This window comes from Antrostomus carolinensis, unplaced genomic scaffold (assembly GCF_000700745.2).
Source record: "Antrostomus carolinensis isolate BGI_N321 unplaced genomic scaffold, ASM70074v2 scaffold24215, whole genome shotgun sequence".
NCBI classification, from domain to species: domain Eukaryota; kingdom Metazoa; phylum Chordata; class Aves; order Caprimulgiformes; family Caprimulgidae; genus Antrostomus; species Antrostomus carolinensis.
In genome coordinates, this window is record NW_010318833.1 from 21,741 (window position 1) to 37,299 (window position 15,559).

The 15,559-nt window shown below is 50.4% G+C and overlaps 1 protein-coding gene across 1 annotated transcript in view; it reads right to left on the reverse strand.

Annotated features, from left to right (window-relative positions):
* Nucleotides 1–346: 346 nt before the first annotated feature.
* Nucleotides 347–15,559, reverse strand: part of MGAT4B (alpha-1,3-mannosyl-glycoprotein 4-beta-N-acetylglucosaminyltransferase B) — a 41,260-nt gene continuing 26,047 nt past the window's right edge. The window contains exons 3-15 of the mRNA XM_010169069.2: nucleotides 15,263–15,403; nucleotides 14,290–14,423; nucleotides 11,717–11,763; nucleotides 9,032–9,145; nucleotides 8,551–8,626; nucleotides 8,059–8,173; nucleotides 7,167–7,297; nucleotides 4,130–4,237; nucleotides 2,562–2,755; nucleotides 2,103–2,181; nucleotides 1,554–1,641; nucleotides 449–561; nucleotides 347–370 (exon numbers count right to left, since the gene is read on the reverse strand). Of these exons, the coding sequence (XP_010167371.2) occupies nucleotides 347–370; nucleotides 449–561; nucleotides 1,554–1,641; nucleotides 2,103–2,181; nucleotides 2,562–2,755; nucleotides 4,130–4,237; nucleotides 7,167–7,297; nucleotides 8,059–8,173; nucleotides 8,551–8,626; nucleotides 9,032–9,145; nucleotides 11,717–11,763; nucleotides 14,290–14,423; nucleotides 15,263–15,403 (1,364 nt within the window). The remainder of the gene's footprint in view (nucleotides 371–448; nucleotides 562–1,553; nucleotides 1,642–2,102; nucleotides 2,182–2,561; nucleotides 2,756–4,129; nucleotides 4,238–7,166; nucleotides 7,298–8,058; nucleotides 8,174–8,550; nucleotides 8,627–9,031; nucleotides 9,146–11,716; nucleotides 11,764–14,289; nucleotides 14,424–15,262; nucleotides 15,404–15,559) is intronic.

Here is a 15,559-nt window from a genome sequence, read left to right on the forward strand (position 1 = left end):
TTGTCCCCACGCTTGCTAAAGCTCATCCCGACCCCAAACTGTCCCCCGTGTCGGTGCGGCAGCCACGCGCCCGTGAGGGGCCGAGGGGAGCAAGGCCAGCCCTCTGCACGGGGTGTTGGGTTTTGCTTTTTGTTCTTCTGCTGGAGAAGACGACGTCCTGTCCCGGCAGCACCGGCTGGGGATGGCGGTGCCAGTTTGCCGAGGCCTGTCGGCGTGTGCCGCGTCCCGGCAGCCGGGCCTGCGCTGTCCTGGCACCCGGGCGAGGCGCCGCGGGGAGGAGGGAGCAGGACCGGGGATCCACGCCTGTGTCTCTGTGTGTGGGTGTTCACCCTTCCTCGTGCCCGTTTCACTCCGCTTTTTTGATAAAAATCTGAAAAAAGAGAGGGCTGGGATCAGAGAGAATCCCCAGGCTGAGGGCTGGTCCCTCGGCTGACGAAGCCCAGCTTACCTCGCTCAAGATGATCCACACTGGGGAGTCGGTCTGGATGGACAACCTGATGGCCTCCAACGGCCCAAAGAACGGGTCCACCTCACCCTCTGCGACGCCCTTGGAGAAGGAGCCTGGTGGGGACAGCATGAGGGTGACGTGGGGATGGTCGCCTGGCAGCCAGCCCCTGCCCTGAAGGACCATGAGCAGCCATAGCAGCCACCCCCGCCCGCCGCTCCCCAACACGAGATGGGCTGAAAGCCAGCAGCATGGACATCAATACAGTGCAAAATGCTACACTTAGGGGAACAAAAAATCAGCTAAACAATAAAAATGGGGAGGATTTGGCTACACATCACCGCTGTGTGAAAGTGGGGGGACAGAGTGGCCTGGTGGCAGCACTGTCCTGTAAGAGACAGATGTCGGTTCAGGATCCACGCCATGGAGGCATCTCACATCCACAGTGCTAGCAAAGTCTCAGCTTCTTGCTATGTCCCATTTTTTTGGGTGTGATTTTTGTTTTTTGGAAATAGCAATTGGGAGAAACCAGACAGCATGCAAAGGAATGCTAAACTGGCTAAAAGCTACACATGCCAGGGATTTTTTTTCTCTTATTTGTCTATTTTTTTTTTTTTTAAAGTCTTAGCAGGGACACCGGGGCTTTATCACACACCAGCAGGTCCCCATAAGCTGCAATCACTCATTTTTTGTCCAAGGACAGGACAAGCACTAAAACAAGCTCAGGTGGCAGGAGACAAAGTCCAAGGTGTGAGTACCGAGACGGGCTGTGGATGGAGAGCATGAAATTGCCCGTGGTGGAGGTTTTTAAGACTAGGTTAAGCAAATGGATAATCTGAAAAATTTAATCCCAGCTCTGAGCAGAGACAGGCAGAAATGTAGAACTGAAAACTACCTGAAGAGGACAACGAGTTTAAGAGGGAAGGGAGGGCAGTGGAGGAGAGGAGACAGTGACAATTAAATCCTGTTCCAGCCTGGTTCCTGGCAAGTAGAAATTACTCTGCCACGCAAACAGCACTGAGGCTCTTGCTTGCTTCACTTGAAGGTAAGGATATGGGCTGTGTTACCACAGCCAGCAGGCAGATTACCACCCCCCACCCTGCTGTACCTATCTGGATGTAGCCATCTGGTGTCCTGCGGTACTGGACGGCTGTGCCTCTTCCCTCCTGCAAGGCTTCCTTATCTGACTGCAGGCTCTGCGGGAAGGAGAGGAGCTCTGCACAAGGCCAGAGGTATGAGCCACCCAAAAGCCTCAAGCAACAAGCAACCCTGGAGCTGCCCTCACAAGTAGCCCTTGGCATCTCATCCCCTGGCCTGACAACCTGAGCCTCATGCCCCAAAACAAGAGGACGTTTGTTGCCCCCATGCTGCTGCTTCAACTGCACCATCCTGGCTCCATCCCCTACTCTGCAGACATCCCATCCATCCCAGCATCCCCCCTGCAGCCATGGATGGCTCCTGTAGCGACTGCTCGGTGCAGCATCCCCACTCCTGAGGTGCTACCACACCAGGCGTGACCCCCTGCTTCCCAGCCAGCACCTCTCAAAGCCGCTTGAGTCTTGTAAAGATTTTCCTGATGCCTTTAAGCAGTTCCCTTCTCTCAAACCTCTTTTGCTCCCCACTCCACCCCCATCTCAATTCTCAATAAAACACTTACATCAAATGGCAAAACCTCCACAGTTGTATTGAAGAGTTTGTCTTCTGGGTGCTCGATATTCCCGCTGCGGAAGAAGAACCTGTGACAGAGACCAAAGCCATGGAAACCCACACTGAGTGAGGGAGAACATGATGACTTTCACCCCAGCTGAACCATCAAACAGCTCAACCTAACAGGCACCTTCCCAAAAAGCCCACGGGCACATGGTTTGGAAGACCTTCTGCACCAGATTAGCTGAAGTGTGGATTGCTCACAAGTGCAGGAAAGCAAAGGGCTCTGGCAAACCAAAAAAGGGTCAAGTTATCCTTCCTCTGGAAGAGCACTGCTCTCTCCTCCAGGGCAGCCAAGCAGGAGATGGGCAAGAAAGTCAACACAAGCCAGAAGAGCAAAAGGAAAGTATCTCCACATGCTCCAGGCTGTCCCCATGTCTTCCTTCACCAACCCTCCCCAGGCACTGGCCTTTCGATGCGGAGCGGTTTGAAGAATCTGAATCTGATGAAGTCTCCAGCAGTGGGAGTGAAGGCCCAGAAGAAGTCCTCCCGCAGGTAAGCCTTCTCCAAGGTGAAGTGCTGGTAGGTTTTCAGGCTGGTGCTCACCTCCGCAGGAGGGTTGACATGCTCTTTCCGCAGAGCCTGCTTGCCAAAGTCTTTGTCCTTGGTGGCCACAAAGCAAAAAGGCAGAAAAGGGTCATGAGCTTCTCTTGCCTGTGAGGAACAGGAGTCCCAGCAACAAGGCACCACAAATTAAAAGCTCTCAATTTGCACAATACAGAAGGATGAGGGATGGAAGTGATCTGGGGAAGGCACCAGACAGAGCAATGCATGACTGGATCCCAGGAGGACACAACTTCAGGAGAGGCAGCACAGAGAAGCACCATTGCTCTGCCCTCTGATCTGGCACCAAAGAGCCTTTCATTGGCTGGAGTCCCTCTCCTGTGAGGACAGGTTGGGAGAGTTGGGGCTGTTCAGCCCGGAAAAGAGAAGGCTTAGGGGTGATCTTATAGCAGCCTTGCAATATCTGAAGGGGCTACAAGAAAGCTGGGGAGGGACTTTTTATAAGGGCAAGTAGTGACAGGACAAGGGGAAATGGCTTTAAACTAGAAGAGGGGAGGTTTAGATTAGATTTTAGGAAGAAATTCTTCACTGTGAGGGTGGTCAGACACTGGAACAGGTTGCCCAGAGAAGCTGTGGCTGCTCCTCCCTGGAAGTGTTGAAGGCCAGGCTGGATGAGGCTTTGAGCAACCTGGTCTAGTGGAGGGTGTCCCTGCTGCTGGCAGGGGGGTTGGACCTGGATGAGCTTTAAGGTCCCTTCCAACCCAAACCATTCTATGATTCTATGATTGTCCAAGTGTCCCTGAATGCGTGTCCCTGCCCCAGGAGCTCTGCAAACGGTCCTTACACCTGAGGAGAAGGTGGTTGGGAGGCTGACAATAAAACAACTGGATTAGATGCTCTGACTGGCACTGCACTGCGACACAAATGGGGTTACACCATCCGTTACCTGGGGACTGGACAGACACAGGACTGAGCACAGTCCAGGGATGTGTGTCTCTGGGTCCTGCACATATAGCTGTGGGAAGCTTGATTTTGTTGATGTTTAAATGCACACAAACAATCTAAACTCTTGCACAGCAAGCTCTAGTTTGCCTATCAGCAAATCCCAGGAATAAGGAGGGGTGTGGGAAGGACGCCAGACCAACCCAGGAGTCATATCTCCAGGGTTTTTAGTAGATGCTTTGAAATCATTTGCTCTGATCATCATTTGGTGCTCAGGATGGGTGTCCAGAACCAGTACCAAGGCTTCAAAGCTTGCAGCGGCTCTTAGTACATGTCACTGCTGTGCTGAGAAGCAGGGGCTATGTGAGCTCACTGTAATGCAGAATAAAACACAACACTGCACGGGAAATCAGCTGCCACCATCCCACCAGTTGCTGTCACTGATGTCCTCACTCTAAAGCAGCCAGCGTGCCTGCAGGCCAGGCCTGGCAGAAAGGCTGTCTGCAGCTTAGACAGGCAGCTGGTACCCACCTTCAGCTTCTGTATCTTCCCAGCCAAGGAGGAGTGGGTTCCCACATGCTGGAAGAGCGAGGGCTTGAAGCGGATCCTCAGGTTTGCCTTCTGCCTGTCGCAGTGTTTCTGAAACAAGACAACCCCACAGTACCCCACTTAAACCACTGCGGTCAGCTGTGCTCTGCGAAAGGAACGGACAAGGGCAGGAGGAGTGATAAACATCCCTGTCCCTCCCTCTCTGTGCTGTTCTGTGTTATTTTGCCTTTAATTTGGCAAGACGGCTTTTAACCACACTCTAGAGGAACTTGACCATGACTCTCGGCCAGTCACCCACTGGGCTTTGCTGGGCAGACAGAGTGCCCAGGTTTACGTGTCAGATGTCTCCTTGCCAAGCATAACTTAGGAAATACTGACAGCCAGAAACTTTTGTTTCTTTTTTCCTTGGCTCATCAGGAAAGACCTTTTCCTACAATTCAGAGCTTGGGAGCGCTGGTGCCTGAAGGTACAGTAAGTCCAGGGATGATTCAGAGCCTAAGGGAAGAGACAGCAAGTGTGGGCTCTTTTCAGATGGGCAGAATCTTCAGTTTGTTGGCAGGTGTTGTTAGGCAGATGTATGGCACGTGCCATTGTCTGAGCTGTCTGACTGTTTCACACCCATCCCACCATGTAAATAAACTTGGGAGATGCAACTCCGATCCAGTCAGTGATTTTCCATGGGGTGGAGGGAGAGAGATGATGGAGAAGGAATAAAGAACAAAGGGGAAAACACTGAGAGTGTGGAGACAAGAACTCATCTTAAAAACAGTTAATATCTCTCAGTTTGGAGAATCAGGACAAAAATCTGGAGGGAGAAGGTATTTGTTTTCTGACTTTTGCTTTTTTCCAAGATAAGAAACACACGCACACCCCTACCACCATCTGCTCTCACAACCTCCCACCCAAGAACAAGCCAGCAGAAATCCCGCTGCCGGGCGCTGCGTCACCGGCTGCCTGGCACCGGGCAGGGCGCAGCGGGAACGCCAGTCACACCGAGCCCCCACGATGGGCTGCCCACACGGGCCACCACCACTGTGCCAGGAGCAGGGAAATTCCAGGCATGACCCCTGCGAGCTGCAGAGGAGATAATCCCCTAATCCAGCTCACATTACATTAGAAAATTAAAACTAGCCATGCTAATGGGAGAGACTCTACTCACTGCCAGCAACCCCAGATGCAATCCCATCAGGTCTGATCTCACTCTGGATAGGGAGAGGAGGAGGAAGGGGACAAAGGGAAGTACAGCATCTCCTGATTTCTCTTTCTCCCTTTTTCCCCTTCTGCTAAAGAAGCATTTGCTGAAAGCAACGTTATCTCAGTGAAGCCAGGAGGTGGGATGGCTCAGTTGGTGGTAATAAGGTCATCCTTTCACATAGCTTTACCCTGGGTAAATCTAAAATTACTTAAAAAAGAAAGAGTAGAATATATCCAGAGCAGGCAAAGCACTTACCAAAAGCTCAGGTCAAACAAACTTTCAATCAAAAAGACAAATCCCCCCCTGCTACCAATTTGATTCTGCACAGTGGGATTTACAAGGGAAAGTCATGTTTGAAAGGGCGCTGTGCAGAGTTAATAATGCAAACAGTGGGGGAAAGGAGCCAGAAATCCACACGGAAAGTAGGTTAATTTTTAAAAAGGCAACACATTTAAGAGGTTTGCAGTTTCCCCTGGGAAAACCTTGGCTCTGCCAGGTAGGAGAAGATAAGCGAAGATGAGCTAAGGAGAAGGTGATCCTACGCAGTGGGATCTGCATTTAATCAATGCTCCAGCTGAAGATTTTGAAGGGGGGTTGCACAGACAGCAGCATCATTTCCAGCTCCACCCCAGCACGTCACCACCCCACCTTCACCCACGGGTGTGGGGACCCTGCGGACTGCGAGACAGGCCTGGGGACTGCTCTGCCACACCTGAGCCCTCCTGAAGTGCCAGGAGGACACGATGGACATCATCTGAGACTGGTCTTGCTGTACATGGGGGATTGGAGCTGACGTCATGGCCTCTGCCAGGGATGAGGCCAAATTAAACCACATCCTTGCCCCAATTCTGCAGTGCCCTGAGAATGCTCTGTCTCCCCCAATACATAAATAGAGTATTTACCCCCAGTGTGACCACTTGCTCTGGCATTTGCCACCACAAAGTAGTTGTGGCCACGAGATCCATCCTAAGCGATTGGCTTCAAGCTTTGCACAGGGACTCCGCTGCTCATTCTCTGCTGGGGGAGGAGGGCGGACGAGTGTTTGAGTAAATACAATATGTTCAGAGAGGAGATGGGAGAGTATCTGGTGCTGAGCTCATCTTACATGTGCTGTCACACACACTCCTCCTCTGCCCTTCCCACTCGCTTTAGCCCCTCGCTGCTGCCGCTCATCTCAGTTCAAACACAACCTCTGCAGGGCAAGGGGGCTTCTGCGCTGCTGTCTGCAAGGCTTCATGCAGGCACGGCTCCACAAATGAGATGGCAGCATGAAAACAGAGCCCATTTCACCTCTCTGCACCCTCCTAGAAACCTCAACAAGAGCTTTGCATGCTCTGGCTTCATTTTGGCACAGCACACACGGTGGGCTTGTTCTTGGGTCATGTGGGGTGAGCTCTCTGGGCAGCCTGCATGTGTACTCCAGGCAGGTACGGCACATGAGCCCAGAGCCAAAGGGTTATTCTGGGGTTATAGTCAGTGAGTGGGGAACAGCTTCAGGGAGAGAAGCATGCCAGAATGAAAAACAACACAAAAGAATGGGGAACAGCTATTCTCCTCGAGGACTGGAGGAGGAATACCCTGTTAGTGCTCTGATGCAGAAATAAGGCTTTTTCTGACAGTTGCAGACTACAAAAGCCTGAACTCCCAGGTCTTTGCTTACACAATCCGCAAGGACACCCCGCAGGACACTCCACAGGGATGGCACGGCCTGATGCAAAGTCAGTTAGCACCAGAGCTCACAGAAAAGATCCTCTGGACACACAGGCCAACTGGACATTTGCCCACACACAACAGGTTTCCCTTCAACGGAGTTTGTTTACGTACTGCATCTTTCTCGGGGTTGCAGACTTTCACCCAAAGGATGTGATCCAGCAGCCAGTCAATGGGTTTGTCCTTATAGAACATCAGGATGAACTCCACAATCAAGCTGAGATCCAGAGACTTGAACATTTTTCCTACAGCACAAAGAAAGGGAGAAGAGAGAGAGCAGCTACTTTATGGAACACCCAAGAATCAGAGCCAGGAATAAAAAACTTGGGAGACTGGGCTGTAGAGGCTGGATGTGTTCATCTCTCTATGTAAAGGAAATAGCATGCAGTCCCAGTTTATGTACCAGTACCGCTGGCATTGCTAATACCATTGCAGATTTAATACTCAATGCAGAATTAGAAAGCATTAGTGTCTCGCTGGTCACAACAGTATGAAAAGGTTTAAAACTCTTCCATACAGTAGGGAGAAATAAGGATGAAAAACATTCAGCCAGCTGCAGGACAGACCATTTCCTGCTCTGAAAACTAGAAGTTTTAAGCCAGTCAAACCAGTATCCAAAATAACAGATCAAGCTGCTACTGCAACCATGTGCTGCTGTTCCCAAAATAGTTCTGTGCTGATGTAAACTTCCTTTTGCACACTCTTAGGCAACTCCAGATCCCATCCAGACTAAAAGCTACTGGTTACTTCTAAGCTGTTCGGCTGTCGGCTGGGCCACCGACCAGGTTTATTTTTATTAAAAGTGAGTATCAGCAGTACCAGCTGTGAGGATCTTTCTCCCCTGTGCAAACACAAGGGTCATTGCGAAAATAGGGAGAGATCAAGTCCAAATATATTACCATCTCGTAGGGACAACTTGTTGGACCAAGAGTGTAAGTGCTTACAAGAACTAGCAGGCACTTGTGCCCACACCTCCCAGCACTGAGGTGAGCAGGGAGAACGTTACCAATAAACCCCAGCTGAGAAAACTCCAGGATCATCCACTCCTCAGAGGGCTGCTGCAAGGCAAAGTTCTTCATCGTGCTGAGATAGTTTGGTTTGGCCACAATATCATCCTCCAGCTGCAAGAGGAAAGGACATTCAGTGCCAATGGCCCATCCAGGTTCCAGTAAGAGCCTCTCTCTGCAGAGCAATCACACCATAGACCAGAGGAAAGCTTTGGCACGGACCTAGTTTATTTTGGAAGATGCTCCAAGCAGATTTTTGTCACTCAATCTAACAGGTAAATGAAACAAGGATTCCTGCTCTCCCTAGGTGGGAGGTCTCCAGGTCTAAAGCATCTTAGAAACCTGGTTTTTGAACTGATCTGGTTAAAACCCACTCCCACTCTGCTGCATCACACAACTGCACAGGCTCTTTGCCCTCTCTCAGCTGGGTACAAGCCACAGTGAACTCACAGGTACATCCATCTCCCCTCTGCCCCCAGCACCAGACCCACCTGCACGTAATATATGCCTTTGGACTGGGCGTACATCATTAAAAAGCAGTAGTCAAGGTTCTGCTTTGTCCTCCACCTGCAAGAGACAAACACAATGGGAGTGCCAGTCTCTCCTGGGATGCTGGGCTGCTCGGGGGAGCCAACAGAGGTTAGGTTTAAGCCAGGAAGGTGACACAGCTCTCAGAGGAGCAGATGGCATACGGACTCTCCCTTTTGGACTCGTATTGGTCAGTTAAGAGTTACCAGAAAACTCAAGGACTTCAAAATGAACATCATTTGGGTTAAAATGATCCCCTCACTTGGTGATGGAAACACCACAGTACTCACAGCTAACACTAATTCATACCTACCCCACCCATCCTTCCAGCTCCTGGATAAAGCAAGTTTAAGGGAGAAGAGCTTTCCCTGCTGGAGTTGGGAGGGGAGATGCTGCAGTTACTTAATTCAGGGCTTGCTTGTTTTTAAGCTCATTGATTCTTACCTGACTCTTTCCTTGGGGTCCCCAAAGGATTCTCGTAGGTGGGAGAAATCAGGATAGAAATGCGGAGATGGGGAAATTACCTCCAGGAGACCTGAGTGTATTTCCCTGGGGAATCTGAGGGAGAAAAGCAGCAGTAAACAAATACCTCCACGTCTGACACACCATTTCATAGACCAAATCACTGGGTAAACACTGAGCTGCAGAAGCAAACAAAAAAATACAGCCTTTAAGATAAAACCTCCCCAACAGACAGCTAGTGGAATTCCAGGCCTCACCAAAGGACACCCACAGGGACTGGTGCAGAGTTTTAAAGCTGCTCTCTCCCTCCCATGGTCTCTAATAGCCCCGTATTCGTGTGCTCCCCCCAGCATCCCTCCTCCCTCCCGCACACACACACTGACTGCTGATGGCACGCTGGGCTGTCAGCGCAGAACTTCTTTGCAGGTGACCCATAAGTGCTGCACACTGACTGCCCCAAGTATCAGCAGGAGAAAATTACTCTTGCCACCACAGGAGAAGCTAAACTGTTCTTCCCAATCCCCTGAATTACTTGGTGTCTAATCTCTGCTCTCTGCAGTCCTACCAAGCTGGTTTGTAGAGAAAGCAGGGGACCATCACAAGGCTGCTCACTATGGTTTGCAGAGGAGTGGCACTGCCTTGGGAGGTGGCTGAGTCCCAGCATGTGCATTAAAGACAGCCACACAGACACCTTATGGGTTATGAGGACATCTAGGGCAGCTGAAATAAAGGACCATGAGACTGAGAAACCAGCTGGAGTCACTTCTGCCCAAACATCCCACAGCTTGTCCCAAAAGGTGCTGCTGGATATTTATTGCACTTAGAAAAAACACGGGTCAGCTTTAAAGAAAAGACCAGCTGTGACCACCATGTACTCTCTACTGGATTAAACGGACCTGTAGACTGGGACAGCAAAGAAAGGACTTGCTGACATTACCAGCATTTAGAGATTTTCCAAATGCATCAGTAATTAAAAGCCATTTTACAAAGATTATGTTATGCATTTCTGATAAGTTACTTCAAACACTGTGCTGTGCTGTGCTGTGCTGTAGTTAGGACAGCCAGCAGGAGTTCCCTTCCACTGAGAACATCAGCATCTATTTTCCCTATAAAGCTGTTAAGAACCCTTTAAAGAGTCAAACTCAAACAGAAAAAAAAATGTCACCCATCTGAAAAATATGTACCTACAACAGCCTTGCAAGCAATACCCAGAGATTACTGTAACTGCAAGAGATAAGCAGGAAAATCAGTTATTTTTACACTGCCCTTTTTGAGAACATTTGGTGCAAGGTTGATTTCCTTTGTTTGTGCAGAGCCAGGAGGACGAGAGATGGGGCAGAGGGAGACAAAGCAGCGGGAAGGCCAAAAATTTCTCTACTTATTTTTCCCTTCCTTATTCCCTCCCTGGAATCCACAAGATTTCCAGCTAACATTTTTGACTCTTCCCATCCTCAGGCAGCAGTGAAACAGAAGCTTCTCACTAAGCTGACAAAACCTGTACTGGAGCAGCAGCAGCCTTCTCCCTCCAGCCTGCCCTGGCCCCACACCACCTCAATTCAATTTGGAAGAAAAATAATTTCAGTGAATTAAGGAGGAGGCAGTGGAGAGGGGGACAGGGAGAAAAATCAAATCATTAAGTCAATTAAAGTTTCAGGCTTTCTACGCAGAAGCACTCTCTGCAGCAGCGCCCAGTAATTTCATCAGGATCCACCGGACAATCAGTCCATTATCCCCCGGTAAGTGCGTCCTCCTGCCAGCAGGCAGAAGGAGGAGAGCTCTGCCAGCTCCTGCACAGCAAGATGGAGGGCTCTGTTTCAGCTCTTCTGCAAGTGCCCAGGAACACAACCCTCCCCGCACGCATCCCAGCCCCTCTCCCATCATTGGCTCGGGGACGCGGGGCGCTGGGAGGATGTGCTGCCCTTTTGCGTCTCCTTCTTATGGCGACTGTGATCCTTTGGAAACATGTAATCGCAGGAGCTGGATGGGAGTCACAGCCTCTTCTCTCACCACCTTTTTCTTTTGCCTCCGAACTCTGATGCTGTTAACACCTGGACCAACTCATGGTTAATAATCTGTCACCAGCTCCTGCCTAAAGAGCCACAGATGAAGCTGCAAAAGCCACTAAGACTCCGGAACATAAATAGCAGCTAGTGTGTGAGGGACAAATGTAACTAGCACCTAGAACAAGGGAAAAACAAACAGGCTGGAGCAGGAAGAAAAACGGATCATGGATTTTAAAGCAAAATAAAGCAGGAGCGTTTGGGTGTGCCTACCACACTGCCCAGCTGCTCTGACTCCACAGAGCAGGTAGAGGGCTGTACTAGACACAGAAACAACTGCCAGGATCCCTGGAAATCTAAATAAACCATCTTCTTTGCAACGCCACAGGACAGAAAGAGCCAAACGAAACGGCATGACCGCCTGTGTTAAACACTGCCAGCACAAAGCAGCCTAATGGAGTTACATACGGGATGTGTTTTAGAGCGAGCAGAAAGTGGAAGCGGCTGTAGCAAAGACAGAGTTTAAGAATAGAAAAAAAAAAACCCCAAACAACAAAAGAAATACAAAAGGGAAGCAGAAAAGCGTGTATTTTCTCCTTAATGAAGCCATCTCTTGGCCTCGCTGCAGGCACAGACCGTACTGCTGTAGTTATTTGGAAGTGCTTACAAGTTTTTGATATTTTCTGCCACTCCGGCTGTGTACTGCGGATCCGTCTGAAAACAAAAGATAAGCAGTGTTAGATCCTTCAGCTTCAGCCTGTGCCCCCTGTGGCTCAGAAATCACCTTCAACACACCTGGAGGGGGGTACTGTCAGCACCTCTGTACCATCTTCCTGTCTCCTTTTACCCAGCTGAACCACTCTCCCCATGCTGATCATCTCCTAGGAGCCCTCCTTTGTGGCCAGTGTTAACTGAAGGCATCAAAAGGACCCCAAAGGACTCAAGATGCTGCACATCTTCCCCATGTGCTCTCCTGGCACTTCTGTCCCTGCCAGTACCAAGCGTTTGCACAAAGTGTTAACTTCTGGGCTATTGATTTTTTTTCCTCTCCACGCACTGGCTTTCATCCAAGTGAATACTCTTGGCAGAAAAAGATCTCCACCCCTTTTGTGAAAAAGAGGGGTCTATTTGTAAGCGTGCATTTTTCATTTCAGGTTCATTTCGATGCTTTTCTTCCTAAAACAACAGTTTATTCCCACAATCGACTTGGCAACCTGTAAGAGCTGGGAGACAAAGGGCAGCAGCGCCGCACGCCGCTATCTGCAGGCAAGATAAGTGCAAACACAGGGACAGGCACTGGACAGAAACCATCTGCACAGCAACCAGGAAAACAAAATCCAGGAACAAAGGGCGGGAGACTCGGGAGCAAAAACTGTGCCTGTTTCCTACTGGCAGCGTTGGGAGGTTGTACGGATCACGGGACCACGCATCCCGGGCGGATCTGCAGACGCAGCGTTGCAGAAGCCGGGACTGGCTGTCGCTGCGCTCGGCGCCGGGCAGAGGTGAGAAGCGAGATGCTGGGGATGTGTGTCACAAGCTGAGGCCAGCGCTTCCACGCTGGAACCGTGACAAGGGAGGGTTTTCTTGAGAGGAAAAGGGTCCCTTTCCCAAACAGGGTTCAGGCTCCCAGTTCAAGACCAATTTCTTACCCCAGTGCTGCCAAGAAAATAGCAACAGGAAAAACAAAGGCAGGAAAGATGCTGCTGGCTTTGGGAGCAAACACACAGCTCTGCTCCAAGCGCCTGACTGACACCAAAACAGCAGGTTGGTGACAGCTGAGCTGGCCAGCTCACGTCGGGGCTCCCCTCCACCAGCTCTCCCAGGCAGCCTGGCTGCCATGAATGACACCTGCAGTGGTTAGTGGTGGCACTCAAGAAGCCCCCATCCCAGAAAGGACATTTGGTTGCTCCACTCATCATCCTGAGTCTCCAAATCACCCAGCATCTGCTCCAGGTTCATTGCACCTCTCCACTATTTACTCTTTATCCTGTGCCTGGAGAGCCCTAATGATCAAAGCCAAGTTGCAGGTACATTGAGAAACACCTTGGGAAGAGGCAGAGCAGGCACAGTGGTGGTTGACACTTGCATGGAAGGAGCTACAAGAGCAAGCTTGGCAAAAGAGGACAGTGATGGTGGTGATCTGCAACAACTACCACTGCTGTTACTGGGCTGCATTTCACGGTATCAGGATTAATTTATTTGTTGTTCACTTGCCTCATCACAGTTACACATGGAAAGTCAGGTGCTGCCATCACAGCATTCACCCTATTTTCATGTTAACTAAAGAAAAAATATGACTGCAGTCCTAAACAGAAGATGGTTTTGGTCAAGTTGTTTAAAACCTCTCAGGCTTTAACTCACTTGCTGTGAAAACAGCCACCAAACCTGTCCTGGCTCAAAGGAAAATGATGTCCAGGACCAAACCTCATCCCAGGCACCTTGGGCTGCACCCATCTGTGCACACCTTCTCCTCATACAAAATACGAGCGAGAGACCCAAAAGCCAAATGCTACTCAAAATGCCAAATTACAGGTAAAAAGGCAGCAAACTCAGACATTTATCTTTTTTCCGCCCCCAGTAACGTGCCACTAAGGTTTATTTTTCTCACCGGTTTTCTGGAAATTAAGACAAATGCACTTCGAACTCAAGAAAATAATCCTGAGGGGAAAGCCATGGAGAAAAATAACCATCTAAACCCATAGATAAAAGCAGCTCTTGAGGATTAATGTATCAAGGCTTTTTAGCCCCTGGATTCAGCTACTGATTCTGGGCTCCAGACACCAGTACAAAGAGGTATATTAGTCTCAGCCCCAAATCAGCAGGCTCTTGGGTTTGGAGAGGGGGTTAGTGCTGTCTGACAGGTACACAGAGAAACAAAGGTCTGAGACCTTCCCCAGACATGGCCATGGGGCTGCTCCAGCACAGGTTGGGAACACTCACTCAAGCAGCCTGCAAGAGCCCTCACAATTTAGACCAGAAAGATAAATGCACATGCTGCACTGGCAGCTGCTGATGTTTGCCTGCTCTCATCCTGACCCTCCCTGGCCCAACCGGTGTTTCATTTTGGGCAGGACACACCTAATGATCCTGGTTGGATGGCAGCCCAAGGCTGGGCTTATCTACCCCAGCAAACAGCAGAGCTGGTCTCCAGGTGGGCAGCTGTCCTGTTTGGCACCAGGTTTGGCAGGCAGCAGGATGGGGGCCAGGGAAATGGGACAAACAGGCAAAGCTCTGTCTTACCTCGGCAATGAGGACGACGATGACGGAGTCCTCCTTCTCCTGCTGAGTGAGCTCTGAGATGAGGGAGTTGAGGGTGTCGGTGAGGTAGGAATGCACCTCCCGCTTCACGCTGGGAATTCCCATCACAACGGACACTGCCCAGGGCCAAGGAGAGGTTTTAGAGAGGGGGGTGTGCTGGGACAAGAAGCTTTGCTCTGCTCCCACGACTGCCTTGAGGTTCACCTGCTCGGTGCCACGCTCCATCATTAAAAACCAGTAGTGATCAACAGGTTGGTAGGTGCCTGGGCCATGTAGGGTTCCCCTACTCCTGTCCCCCAGCCCAGCACTGATCAGCAGCACCCCAGTGCATGACACTGGCAAGGCACCCATGGCAGTCAGACAGACTCTTGTTTTTCTCCCCAAAGACTGACATCTAAGGAAACATTCGACAACCCTCCCCCTCCTAAGGGCCTTTTCAGTCTGTGGATGGCAACTTCAAGACCACCCTTGTTCTCCAAACCCCTCCCACAGCCAGAAGCACCTCAGTTTAGGAGGGGTAAGTCAGGTCTTTGGCTTTGGATTGGGATTTGGGAACAGGAGGTGATTGGTATCCAAAGTCCTACTCCAGATGGGATTTGTCTCCTAAGATGGGTTAGAGTCTCCATGAGTGCCTTGCAAACTTTGCTTTCATCTGATCACCTTCCAGGCAAAGTCTAGAGCACTCTGGAGATGGAAAGCAGCACAAAACATCTGGCAGAAGCATCGAGAACATTTTAGTGCCAGTCAAGAGCACAGATAGCACTCCCCTGAAGACTTGCAGACGTGACATGGCTTACCCACCCCACGTGCCATGACACCAAGGAAGCTTGCATGACGCATGCAGCCGTTCCTCCAGTCCTGCTCATCTCTGTACCACAGCCAGACCCGGAGGAAAGGGGAGAGACAGGCACCAAGGTGAGGAAGAGCACCAGAAGCAGCACTAATTCCCATTTACCTCCAGTGCGCCCCTGTCCCACATGCACGGCTGGCTGCAGACTGTTCTCCTTTGACAGCAAATGTGGCAAATGATGGAAGATGGTGGGAAGGTGCAGAACATTCTTGTTGGTGATATTCCACAGTTTTAACTTGGTTTCGTCTTAAAAAGGAAAAGGGAATCAATTGGAAGGCACGGTCGGTAGGAAGAGACTGCAAGGCAAAAAGCCTTTTTAGAGCAGCCTGGCCACCCGAGACTACTGCTGGGTTGTAAAAAATCAGGCCAACCTTTAACATGCTACCACAAACCCAATTAAAG